The following is a 12,849-nucleotide window of genomic DNA, read 5'->3' as shown; positions in this document are numbered from 1 at the left end:
GTAATGTCGGACGTACTTTATGTACACAAATTAGATAAACGCGATATCGTTAACATTTGATTGAAGTACGCCTCGGAACAGTTAATTGTTCCATGCTTGTTCATTACATTACACAAATCAGATATGAATATATCAGACTCGACAGTCTAATCAGATAACAAAATTAATATGCAACTTCCACAAATTACAAAACCTAATACCGGTTATGACAACACAAACTTATTAACATTGCATGCTGTTCTGTATTCATAATCAATCCGAAAAAGAAAAAAAAAGGTTTAAATGAAATAAACACTTGAGGGCGCTACAAACTTAAAAAAGCACCCATAGTTATTTGTCCAGAGTACAAAACATTACTTCAGAATGCACTAAACATAATATACCTTCACAAATTTTAAGACAAATATGTTAGTTGTATAGTTAAACAAGCATAATATTCATAAAAATTCGAGAATTGGAAATATCACTACGAAATGAACAAATCTGAGAGAGGTCCACCCGAGGTGCCTACAGGTGTAATATCAAAGCAATTGGACTTGAGGTTTTCAACAAGTCGAAAAAGTAAAAAATTGCTGTGGATCACTCGTATGATAAGCTTTGTCTGACAAAGTTGACAGCAAGGCTTATAAAACTGAAATGAGTCGACCATTTTGAGTCAGAAACAAATTACATGATGCATAATGCAAGTTTGATTGCAATCAGTCAATGCATGTCATGTCATGTCAGAGACATGGCTTGAGAACATTTGCATTCAAGCAACAACAATTATGGTTCAGTTAAATATACATGTATATACCCGTATGTTTATTGTATCTACCAAGACAAAAACTATCCATGTATAACAAATATCAGGCGCCAGAATTGTAAAAAGTGCTTGATTTTAATGAATTTTAAGTATAAAAATGGTTAATTATACAGGTACAACAAGATGAAAGGATGTATACATGTAACACAAGAAATGTGCTAAGTTTGAATGACATTGGCCCAGGGAATTTACAGGTATATCACAATAGGAACTAAAAATCAGCCTAAGCATGCCTAACATCAGTTGACATAAAAGTTTTGCAAGATGGTCGAATAAATGAACCTTGGCTGGCAAAGATCTTTGTTTTTGGTGGAGGGCTTAAACTTGGTCACTAAAATCTTTCCACGAGCGCAGCACATCAAAACAAAATATTACCCAAGTTGGTGGTGGTGTGCTTGATAATTGGACAACTAATTTTTTCAGTGCGAACACAACCAACAAGAACAAAACGGTACACGTGATGTTATACTGACAGAAAACATCACTCAACACTGAAACCCAGTCACTGCATTGCTTTATACTGTGAACTTGTATTACGGTAACTTCTCTTTTCACTTGAAAAATGTTGCTATAGAGAAAGCAGGATTATTTTCTGCAATGAACATTAAATAACAAACACTAATAAAATCTATTTAAATAGGGATTTATTGGCAATCGGTACACAGCATACACCAATATTATTGTCAGATTTCCAATTCATTATTTGCAATCAAATCAGCACATTGCCAAGGTGATATACTATAGTAACTATTCATAATAGCACACACTCATAAATACATTTTTTTTCAACTTTTCATAATAATATGCTAAGAAAGCTAACATTTTTTTTTTATCGAATTACACTCAATTATTTGTTTTTTCACACAAGCTGCACATTTAACAAGTTGTATTCCAAATATATTACTGAGCCAAACTACCTTTGTGATACCAAATGATAAAAAATAAGGCCTGTATATTGATTCTAATAGCTAGAAATGAATGGTTTTAAAACAAAGTACAAGTTTTACTACATATTTGGTAACACAAAGGTCATGGCTTCAACAAAGCCTTTCATCATGCGTGGAAAGTTATTCTGCATTTACAAAATAAACGTTTTAGATTTAAATTACAAATTGTTGCCAATGGTGATGAAATTCATAATAACTGAGTTTTAAGACCATGCATAATTGAAATGCATCTTGAATCAAGACTGACTTTGTTGTTACATCAATGCCTATTGCAAGTCTATGCATAATAAGAATTCAACTATTGGCTACTATCAACTGATTTTCAAAACAAATGCAGTAAAGCTTTAATAAAATTTAAAACAATTCTAGGTATATTCAATGAATCAAAGACACTTTTGGTATCTTGGTAAGTGGTATTTTCTCGTGACAAAGCACTTTAGATGGATCAAAACAATAACTTTGGTTGTGTAGGAGTTGCATTTAAAAATTCTCTACAGATCAAAACAGAGGCTGATGCCACAGAAGCGATTTGTCGCCAGAATCAGGACTTTAGGTTCATTTTATTTCCAGTATTGATGACAAAATGCCTAAGATGTAAAGGGTTTATAAGATGCATCGTTTCAAAGCATTATTACATGACAAATGGGACTGCAGCTAAATTTCTCAAGATTATTTACATTAAATGTTCGCAGTAGGTATGAACTAAATGTTCGCAGTAGGTATGAACTAAATGTCTGAATTTTGAGGCGAGAAGACAACACTGCACAACATTTCAGATTATCACAGATGTTCAAGAAATTTAGTAAATGAAAAACAATCCATTGACAACCTGTAGAGAAATAACTGTGGTTGTCAGCATGGTTAAAATTACAATGGTTTACAAAAGATAGATTAACTTTGTAACATAAACAATAGTGTCCCATGATTCTTTGGTGCAATCCATGGGATTGAGCGGTTCCCTTTTAAGAATATTACAATTAAACAGTTATAAAGTAAAATTACAGAAACTGAATAATTTGATCAAGGTAACTGGCAAAATGTAGGATTATGCAGATAAAAGAAAAACGATTTATTTTGCATATATGCCGAATTATTCAAAATATTTAGAAATACTGGTTCCTACAATTCTATTGTGACCATAGTGAAAATAAAGCTAAAAAGTCACAAATTATGCAATGCTCAGTATTTTGTAGTCTGGACTGATGAAAGAATTCTGACGAGATTTGTGGTTGCACCAGACCCTATGGTAATCTGGGCTCAGATCATTTAACAGTCGAATAGTGGTGGATATAACATAGTATAAACATAATCATTCACTGGGTTTTAATTTCGCTATTTTCACTGATAAGAAATTAAATTCACATGTCAAATTAGAATAGAATGCATCTTTTCACCAGTAAATTTTTAAACTTAAAACCCAGTGAATATGCTCAAATGATTAGTGAAATGAAATGCCAGTAGAAATAAATGGTTTTACGATTCGTACAATACCAGGCAAAACATAGATGAGTTAGTTCCCCTAACTAGCCCAGTCTTGAGTTCATTTGATTACACAGGTTCAAACTTAAATGAAAATGTCAATAGATAGATTTACTGTCATTGGCATACTAAATCAAGCAGAAAAATGTCCCGGTTCTTGAGAAAGTGAGATGACAGGTAAAAACTTGAGCAGCATCCACGAAAAAGCAACATTAAGTTTTAACAGCCACTGATGTTTTTTCCAGGAATTTTCATATTAAAATACTATTTTTTAAGAGAGTATTAAGGAAGTTATAAAAGTACTGCAGCATATTGTAGGTAGTCAGGTCTGTGATTTAAACGTGTAGTCAATAGTCTGTGGGTTATTTTTGAAGAAAGCAAATTTCAAGCACACAAACACATTTGATATCAAAATCTACTCTTCCTGTTGTTCTGTAACTTTGGCTAGCAGAGCATCACACGTCTTCTTTGCATCACCGAGCAACATGGCTGTGTTAGGTTTGTAGAAGATTGGGTTATCTACTGCAGCGTATCCTACCCCAAGGGTTCTCTTCATAACGATGACTTGTTTGGCTAACCACACACGCAATACAGGCATACCGGCGATGATCGAATTGGGGTCTTCTTCAGCTGCTGAGTTGACAGTATCATTGGCACCAATTACCAACACTAAATCTGTTTCTGGAAAATCACTGTTGAGCTCGTCCATTTCCTGTACTATGTCATAGGGTACACCGGCTTCAGCAAGAAGGACGTTCAGCTGACCTGGCATACGACCGGCGACTGGATGGATACCGAACCTTACATTCTTTCCCATTTCGGTCAACTTCTGAACCATATCAGCAATTGGATACTGTGCCTTAGCAACACACAAACCGTAACCAGGTGTAATGATGATGTTTTGTGCTTCGTTGATGTAATCTACTGCTTCAGGTACCTTTATTTCAGTGTGTATACCAGACACTTCCTTAGCCTTGCCACCTGCATGACTACGTGTTCCATATCCACCAAAAATGACATTGGACAAAGAACGATTCATAGCCTCACACATGATGTAAGATAGGATAGCACCAGATGATCCGATGAGAGCTCCAACAATCGTTAAAAGTGGGTTATTCAACATAAATCCCTCAGCACACAAAGCCCACCCACTGTAGCTGTTGAGAACTGTGATAACGACAGGCATGTCAGCTCCACCAATGGCAGCAGTCAGAGTGACACCCATCACACATGAGAGAGCAGTTGTAGTGCCTAACATAGCCATATCCATGTTGTAACCAGGATCTGTCATATAGTAGGCCATTGCAGCAACATTGGTAAGCGCCATGCCAAGGTTCAGAGCATTACGTCCAGGCAAAAGAAGAGGGTCAGATTTGAGGAGTCCCTGAAGTTTACCAAATGCCACAAGTGAACCAGTGAAAGTGACACCACCAATATATGTACCAAAAAAGAGGAAAGCTTTTGTGATGGCTGCCGCTGGATTGTCAGCAAAAGTAGCCGCCTCACTCATGTATGTCGCAACACACGTCAGTACAGCAGCAGCTCCAACAAAACTATGGAAAGCTGCTACAAGCTGTGGGAGATCAGTGATGGCCATCTTCTTTGCAATTATTGTACCAATCAAAGCACCGCCTGCGACACAGAGTCCCATCTGGGTATACAGCTCCGGTGAACAGTTCAGCAGAACCAGTGTTGTCAACATACCACCACCGACGCCAATCATTCCCAAAGCATTACCCCGTCTAGCAGTTGCTTGGGTTGAGAGACCACCAAGAGCTCCCACGCAGCACAGTGATGAAGCCAAGTAAGACAGAGCATGGACATTGGAATAGCCAGCATAGGTAGCACCAAGATAAGCAGCCATGAATGCAGCAGCAGGAATACCATATAAACTGTTATATTCATTAGGATCTGTGGGTCTACGGAACATGTCTAACATACGCTGTGTCACTAAAAAGCCACCGAAGATGTTGATAGAAGAAATAAAGCAAGCCGTTGCTGCCATGGCAGCGGGAACAGAATCAGGTAAGTAACCGCCACTCATACATAGCATACCACCAACAGCAGTAATCCCAGAGATGGCATTGGTCACAGACATTAGTGGAGAATGAAGTGCTGGGACCACACCCCAGACAGTATGGTAACCTACAATGACAGACAAACCAAAAGTAGTGGCCATAGTATTGAATGCCAGATTTGGTGAAATCATACCAGCTCCAATCAAACTCATCAAGCCTGTTGCGTAAAGACCTGTGCTCTTTAATGTCTTGCTAAATGGATCTTCAACGACTTTGACGGCCGTTTCCGGTTGCGCACTTGCTACTGGAGGTGGTTGTGAAAGCTCTTTTGGTAGCGGTGCAGGCCACATCATCTCACCTTCATTGAGGATTATTGAACCTCTGGTGACTTCGTCTTCGAAATCCAGGAAATATCTGCCTTCTGTCTTTGATGGAGTGAAAGAAAGCAAGAGCTTAGAAATATTATTGCCATACAATGTACTTGACTGAGTTGGTAGTTGACTTGGCAGATCTGTGTAGCCAATGTGTGTCACTCCATTGTAGATGTACTTCTTCCCTGGTTTTGTTGTTTGTATGTTTCCACCAGCTTCTGCTGCGAGATCAACAACCACTGAACCGTCTTTCATACTATCCACCATTTCTTTGGTAATAAGAATGGGCGCAGTTTTACCAGGAATCAACGCTGTACTAATAACGACATCAACTTCACGACACTGTTTTGCAAACATCTTCTGCTGTGCATCTTTAAACGCATCAGACATTTCTTTTGCATACCCGCCTGTCCCTTCACCTTCTTCTTTGACCTCTTTTACTTCCAGGAACTCTGCCCCCATAGATTGAATTTGTTCTTTCACACTGGATCTAACATCAGATGCCCTAACTATTGCTCCCATGCTCTTTGCTGTGCCAATAGACGATAAACCAGCGACACCAGCACCAAGCACCAAAACTTTAGCAGGTGGAACTTTTCCTGCAGCAGTGATTTGACCTGTAAAAAATCTACCAAAATTATTAGCAGCCTCAATAACTGCTTTGTAACCAGAGATGTTATCCATGGAACTACGTGCATCAAAAACTTGTGCACGACTGATACGAGGAACACAGTCCATCCCAAATACAGTCGCCTTTTTTGCGGCTAATTTTTGAACAAGTTCCTCATTTTGTGCAGGGTAGATAAAGCTTAGCAAATGTGCTTTGTCTTTTAACTTTTCTACTTCTTCTAGTGTTGGGGCTCGTACTTTTAGTACAATGTCAGATTTGAAAGTATCGGAAATATTCTTGATAAGTGCCCCAGCAGCTTCATAGTCTGCATTGGAGAATTTAGCTTCTTTGCCGGCACCATCTTCAATTACAACGTTAAAGCCTTTCTTGACGAGAGTCTGTACAGCCGCAGGAGATAACGCCACTCTGCGTTCATTCGGAAAGATTTCTTTTGGTACACCGATGGTCAGTTTTTCATAGGGGGTTCCCTTCAGTGGCTTTTCAACTTGCTGTTCTTGGAATCGTGGCAAGAAGGTTCTGAAACCACGCTTACGTTGCTGAGAGAAGATCCCTCGCACAGACGGTACAACCACGCTATCAACGTGTGCAGAGCATAGCAGACGGAACATGATGAGTGCGTTTCAATCTGGAGTCCTGTTTGAAAAGAAAACAAATATTTTAATATTTCAAAGTGTCACCAAATTAACTATTCTAAAAAAATTATATCGGTCATGAAATCTATAAATTTATATATATTTGTAAAGTTCAAACTACATCTATTTGAATAGAATTATTAGTAACAGAAATGATGATTTTTAATAATCTAACTGTGTGCTGACTGGTATTTACAGTGAACATACCATATTTAAGACCCCAGTACCTTTCTCGGCAGGTTCCACAAGCTAGAATTTTCATAAAAACGATCTAAACCATGTTTAAGAATGTAAATTAGCCACCATGCTAGCACATGAAATGGTTGGAAATTATCTTCATTTGGTCCGAAATTACAAAAAAGCAGATAAAAACGTGCAAAAAGATGTACCAAAATTAAGAAAAAATCAAAAAAAGCTTAGAAAGAACTCCCATGTGCTGAGAGTTTTGCAGACATATTAAATATAATTTGAAATTACTTAGCTGAAAACTAATTATGCAAATCAGAAAATTAACATGAACAGATTTGATTGTAAAACTAATGAGGTCTGCACAATGTAACAAAAACTCTATGTACCAAGTTTAAGTGAAATGTGATTAGAACAAAAAATTATGAATTATTATGCTAATTAGGGAAATAATATGAACAGAGTTTTACCCCAAACTAATTAGGTTTGTACATTGTCCTAGAGCATCTTTGTACTAAGGTTCATTAAAATGGAAATTAGTACTTTAGATATCAGTGTGAAAGCTTAAAATTGGTTAATTATGCAAATTAGGTAATTAATATGTACAGATTTTAACCCACAATTATCCAGGTCTGTCTATTGTCCTACAGCATCCATGTATAAACATTCATTGATATGTGATGATTAGTACCTGAGATATCAGTGTGAAAGTTGGAAATTGGTTAATTATGCAAATTAGATGATTAATATGCACAAATATTTACCAAAAACTAATTGGGTCTCTGCATAATTCTAGATTCATTGAAATGTGATAATTAGTACTTTAGATATCAGTAGAAAAGCTGAAAATTAATTATGCAAATTAGGTAATTAATATGCACAATTATTTACCCTGAAACTAATCAGGTCTCTGCATAGTCCTAAAGGATCTATGTACCAAGTTTCATTGAAATGCGATGATTAGTACTTGAGATACTCGTGGAAAAGCTGAAAATTAACTAATTATGCAAATTAGGTGATTAATATGCACAAATATTTATCCGAAACTATCTCTGCATAGTCCTCGAGTATGTAAGTACCAAGTTTCATTGAAATGTAATGCTCACTACTTATATCAAAAGCTGAAAATTAATTAATTATGCAAATTAGGTAATTATATGTACTGATATTACCATAAAAACTATCAGGTCTGTGCAGTGTCATATGACATCTATGTACCAAGTTTCATTGAAATGTGATGATTATTACTTGAGATATCAGTGGAAAAACCGAATATTGACTAATCATTATGCAAATTAGGTAATTAGTATCCACGGATTATTACCAAAAACTAATCAAAACCGCGCATATGTTCAGAGCATCTATGTACCAAGTTTCATCAAAATCCAATGAGTGGTTCTTTAGATATCAGTGGAACAGTCATAGAACAGCTAAAAATTAGCTAATTATCATGCAAATTAGGTAATTAACGAGCATGGATTTTTACCAAAACCTAATCAAATCTGCGCATTGGCCCAGAGCATCTATGCACCAAGTTTCATCATGTATGGTTCTTTAGATAGCAGTGGAACAGTCGGACACACATACACACATACACACACACAGACACACTAACTGCAAACACTCCCATTTTGTGCTTCGCACATGGGAGTCAAAAAGCATGATGTGCAAAGGTGAAGAAAAATCAGTTTGTACAAATAAAGAATATTACCATAACAATATCATCCACAGAACTACACAAACAGTATGCATGCACAAAGTTTTAAGCAATTTGAACAAACAGTTGTTAAGATATCAACAATAAATGTTTAAACTTGTTAATTAGTATGCAAAATAGCTAATATGTCTACCAAATTTCATTCTAATCCACCGAGTGGTTCTCGAGGTTTTTGTGGAACAAGATTTGACACAGGCGCACACATACATGCAGACATCATCCAGTTTCTGCTCTGCACATGGGAGCACAAATATCAATGTTTGCCACAAAATTATCTCTAACTGAATTAACCTCAATAACTTGAGAACAGCCCTAAAAAGAACTCAACAGTGATCTGAGTAACCCAGCCTACCTTCAGCTACACAGACTATAGAAAACACTGTCTATGCCAAAACTTAATATGCCTACCTTCAGCTACACAGACTATAGAAAACACTGTCTATGCCAAAACTTAATATGCCTACCTTCAGCTACACAGACTATAGAAAACACTGTATGCCAAAACTTAATATGCCTACCTTCAGCTACACAGACTATAGAAAACACTGTCTATGCCAAAACTTAATATGCCTACCTTCAGCTACACAGACTATAGAAAACACTGTCTATGCCAAAACTTAATATGCCTGCCTTCAGCTACACAGACTATAGAAAACACTGTCTATGCCAAAACTTAATATGCCTACCTTCAGCTACACAGACCATAGAAAACACTGTCTATGCCAAAACTTAATATGCCTACCTTCAGCTACACAGACTATAGAAAACACTGTCTATGCCAAAACTTAATATGCCTACCTTCAGCTACACAGACTATAGAAAACACTGTCTATGCCAAAACTTAATATGCCTACCTTCAGCTACACAGACTATAGAAAACACTGTCTATGCCAAAACTTAATATGCCTACCTTCAGCTACACAGACTATAGAAAACACTGTCTATGCCAAAACTTAATATGCCTACCTTCAGCTACACAGACTATAGAAAACACTGTCTATGCCAAAACTTAATATGCCTACCTTCAGCTACACAGACTATAGAAAACACTGTCTATGCCAAAACTTAATATGCCTACCTTCAGCTACACAGACTATAGAAAACACTGTCTATGCCAAAACTTAATATGCCTACCTTCAGCTACACAGACTATAGAAAACACTGTCTATGCCAAAACTTAATATGCCTACCTTCAGCTACACAGACTATAGAAAACACTGTCTATGCCAACACTTAATATCTCAGGTGTCAAAATGTCATTCATTTTCTCAAGGTTAACTTGTTACAGGCAATCATTAACATAAAATTTGAACTCTGCACTGTATGATGGGGGGGGGGGGGGGGGCTTTGAATCTTTTGAAGCCACAATTTATCCTGCCACAAGTTAAGGGCAACATTTTGATATCTTTTTATAGCATTTCTTATTTAATTTTGATCAAAAAATTTGTAAAAACTTTAGTTCGTGTGAAAGTTGACATTGAAAGGGTAAATTAGGAAATATTATGAAGTCATCATCTGATAGATTGCAGAGTAAAACCTTTTTATTTCACAACCAACTACAAGCATCAAAATGACACAAATGATTTTTATGAAACTAGGATTTTGAATAATATCCAAATTAGACATGGGGTCTAAAGCGCATTGATGAATGCAGATTAAGAGTACAACCGCTTTTAGTTTTCAAAAATAGCAGTAATATTACCCTCCTTAGCAATATTTTTGTTTCAAAATAAACTTTCATTGCACTTTGCAAGTAATTGTTGTTAGGCCAGACTTTTATTATCCCTTGTTTCGCGAACCCGTCAAATGAACAGGAGCCGAAAATAAAATAAAAATAAAATTTTATTTCAGCGTAATTTCTCGCGCCCATCGCAAAAAAATTGCTAAAAAAAACTTATTTTTATCTTCCTTTTTTTTCCGCCTGTCGCATAACAAACCCAAGTTGCATTTTCGTGGGAGTATCATGATCAAAGTATCGAAGTCTCACGCAGATGAGAAACAAGGTTATACATAGAATAAAATTGTATTTCATTTTTTTTCTCCGATCAATGATCTCACTTACAATTCTTTGAGAATCGCACAAATATAATGGGAAAAAAAGAATTAAAGCGAACCTAAATGCGGCCGTAATTTATAGTTGTGTATATTCTAAACTGTATTCGAAATAATATTGCAGTGGTTTAATTTTGTTTTAATTATAATTGTAGCTTGGATAGGCATTTGAAGTGCTTGCCATGGAGGCCATTCATGGAGGGGAATAATTAACGAACGAACATATTTAACATCCGGGTACTTTTCAAAGCTATGACATTTTAGTATCTGATCGCATTCGTATACGCCATTGTACATAGCCGTTCATGCTGCCAAGCATTGTGTACTATTAGTATAAACTCAACTTTTATATGCACAATGTGCTTTTTAAAACTTGGGTTAGAGCCTTATGCGTTTGAACCACAGTATTCTCAGAGTGAAAGCCCAATTGCGTTAAAGTACCGTACTTCCCCGATCGTAAGCCCCTCCCGAGTATGAAGCCCATCCCTATGTTTTTACTTGGTATTTATCGAGTTGAGGGCATTCACGATTATAAGCCCAGAGTGTTTTTACTGGGCGTCGACGATATTCTTTAAAATATGCGTGTAAAAGGTGTGTTTCATTTCATAATAATCGTGATTGGCATGTTAGTTTGGTTCATGCTTTTAGTTTTATGAGAAAACTCGCATTAATTTCAAGTTCAGAGTGCATGGCAAACGTACACAACGTGATTCGCATCGTTTCTATTCTGTCATTTACTCAGGATGAACATCGATGTTGCAATTCTGGAGTAATCCATATTTCTTTGAGTAGTAGCCTTCGAAAAGCGATTAGGTTTTCTCCACATACTATACGAGCACACACAGACTGATTCGTGAGTGTAGTTCTGTAAAATCACGGCTTCTTTGTCCTTTGCAACTCAAAAGTTGGTCATGTGATAAAAAGGTTATCACCTGATACGACTTATTCGTAAAACCGACTGATACTAGTAGTGTCATAGGTTGTATTACTAGTATCTAGTACCGACATTCAGTTATTGGATAATACTAGTCCATGAAGTAACTCGTATTAACCTGCTTTGTAAAGAACAAGTGATAACCTCATTACCACCAGTGTAAAGAAATACTGGCATTGCTTTTTTCCTCGTTACACCATAAGAGATATGTTGTTGAACTAAAAATCATTTTCGAATAACATAATAATGATGAAACTTTAAGCATGTACAACTAAAAAAAATGTAGGTAGCCACACCAACTCAATATTTATTAAGTAGTGCTGATATTGTTTTTGTTTGTTTGCTTGTTTATTTGAAGTTGAAAAACTAATATTTATCACGGATTTAAAAACTGCATGCCCGTAAAATCAGAGGACCGGCTACTTTCAACGACTGGGCAGAAATTGTGGCTGCCATAACAGTTAAAATAAACCAGATAATAAAACATATTCCTAACAATATGCTGGAAGAAGCAGCTTACGATTAAACTTGGCTTCTGTTCATTTTCCGCCATTTTGTAACAGCTGCTCACCCGAACCTCAATCACACACATTTCCGACGCTCACGTGTAGTAGCATAAAACCGATCATATTTTACAATATGTCGAATGCAAGAAATTGCAAAAATATTGCTGATCATACCTGTTGGCAGGCTCCTAAAACACGTTACAGCGCCCCAAAACGGGAGGGAAATGCAGATGAGAACTGGCTGCACGTATCGTAACAAGTCGAAGAAACGCCGGCCGGTTTCTTATCGACCTCAGCGAGCAAATCGATATTCACCGGGGGTGGTACACCTATGAATTATCGCCGTACAAATTACAATAATTAGTTGCGTTGCAACAAATATAACAGTCCATGGAAAGTAAAACCTAGCGAAATCGGCTTTTAATTTCAATTTGCGTTATACTACAGTTTTATTTTAAAATTATATTTTTTTTCTAAACAATTTCTCAGTTTATTGTTAGGAAATAATATCGTAATTTATTTATCAACCTTGCGTCCCCTAATAAAGGACTACGTGGGAAAAGTCACATGA

The 12,849-nt window shown here is 36.5% G+C and overlaps 1 protein-coding gene across 1 annotated transcript; it reads right to left on the bottom strand.

Moving 5' to 3' along the window:
• Window positions 1-1,432: 1,432 nt before the first annotated feature.
• LOC100371784 (NAD(P) transhydrogenase, mitochondrial-like) lies at window positions 1,433-12,594 on the bottom strand. Its single transcript, XM_002738479.4, has 2 exons — window positions 12,453-12,594; window positions 1,433-6,884 (listed from the first exon to the last, which is right to left on the bottom strand). Exon 2 carries the CDS (start codon window positions 6,857-6,859, stop codon window positions 3,647-3,649), a length of 3,213 nt encoding a protein of 1,070 aa, XP_002738525.1. The 5' UTR covers window positions 6,860-6,884; window positions 12,453-12,594; the 3' UTR covers window positions 1,433-3,646.
• Between the last annotated feature and the right edge of the window lie 255 nt (window positions 12,595-12,849).

Source organism: Saccoglossus kowalevskii, chromosome 21 (assembly GCF_978046115.1).
Source record: "Saccoglossus kowalevskii chromosome 21, keSacKowa6.1, whole genome shotgun sequence".
Classification (NCBI taxonomy): Eukaryota; Metazoa; Hemichordata; class Enteropneusta; family Harrimaniidae; genus Saccoglossus; species Saccoglossus kowalevskii.
This window is presented reverse-complemented; position numbering and strand designations above follow the sequence as displayed.

What these genes read in the sequence shown, in the direction of transcription:
- LOC100371784 (XM_002738479.4), bottom strand. Translation starts at nt 6,859, where the DNA reads ATGTTCCGTCTGCTATGCTCTGCACACGTTGATAGCGTGGTTGTACCG.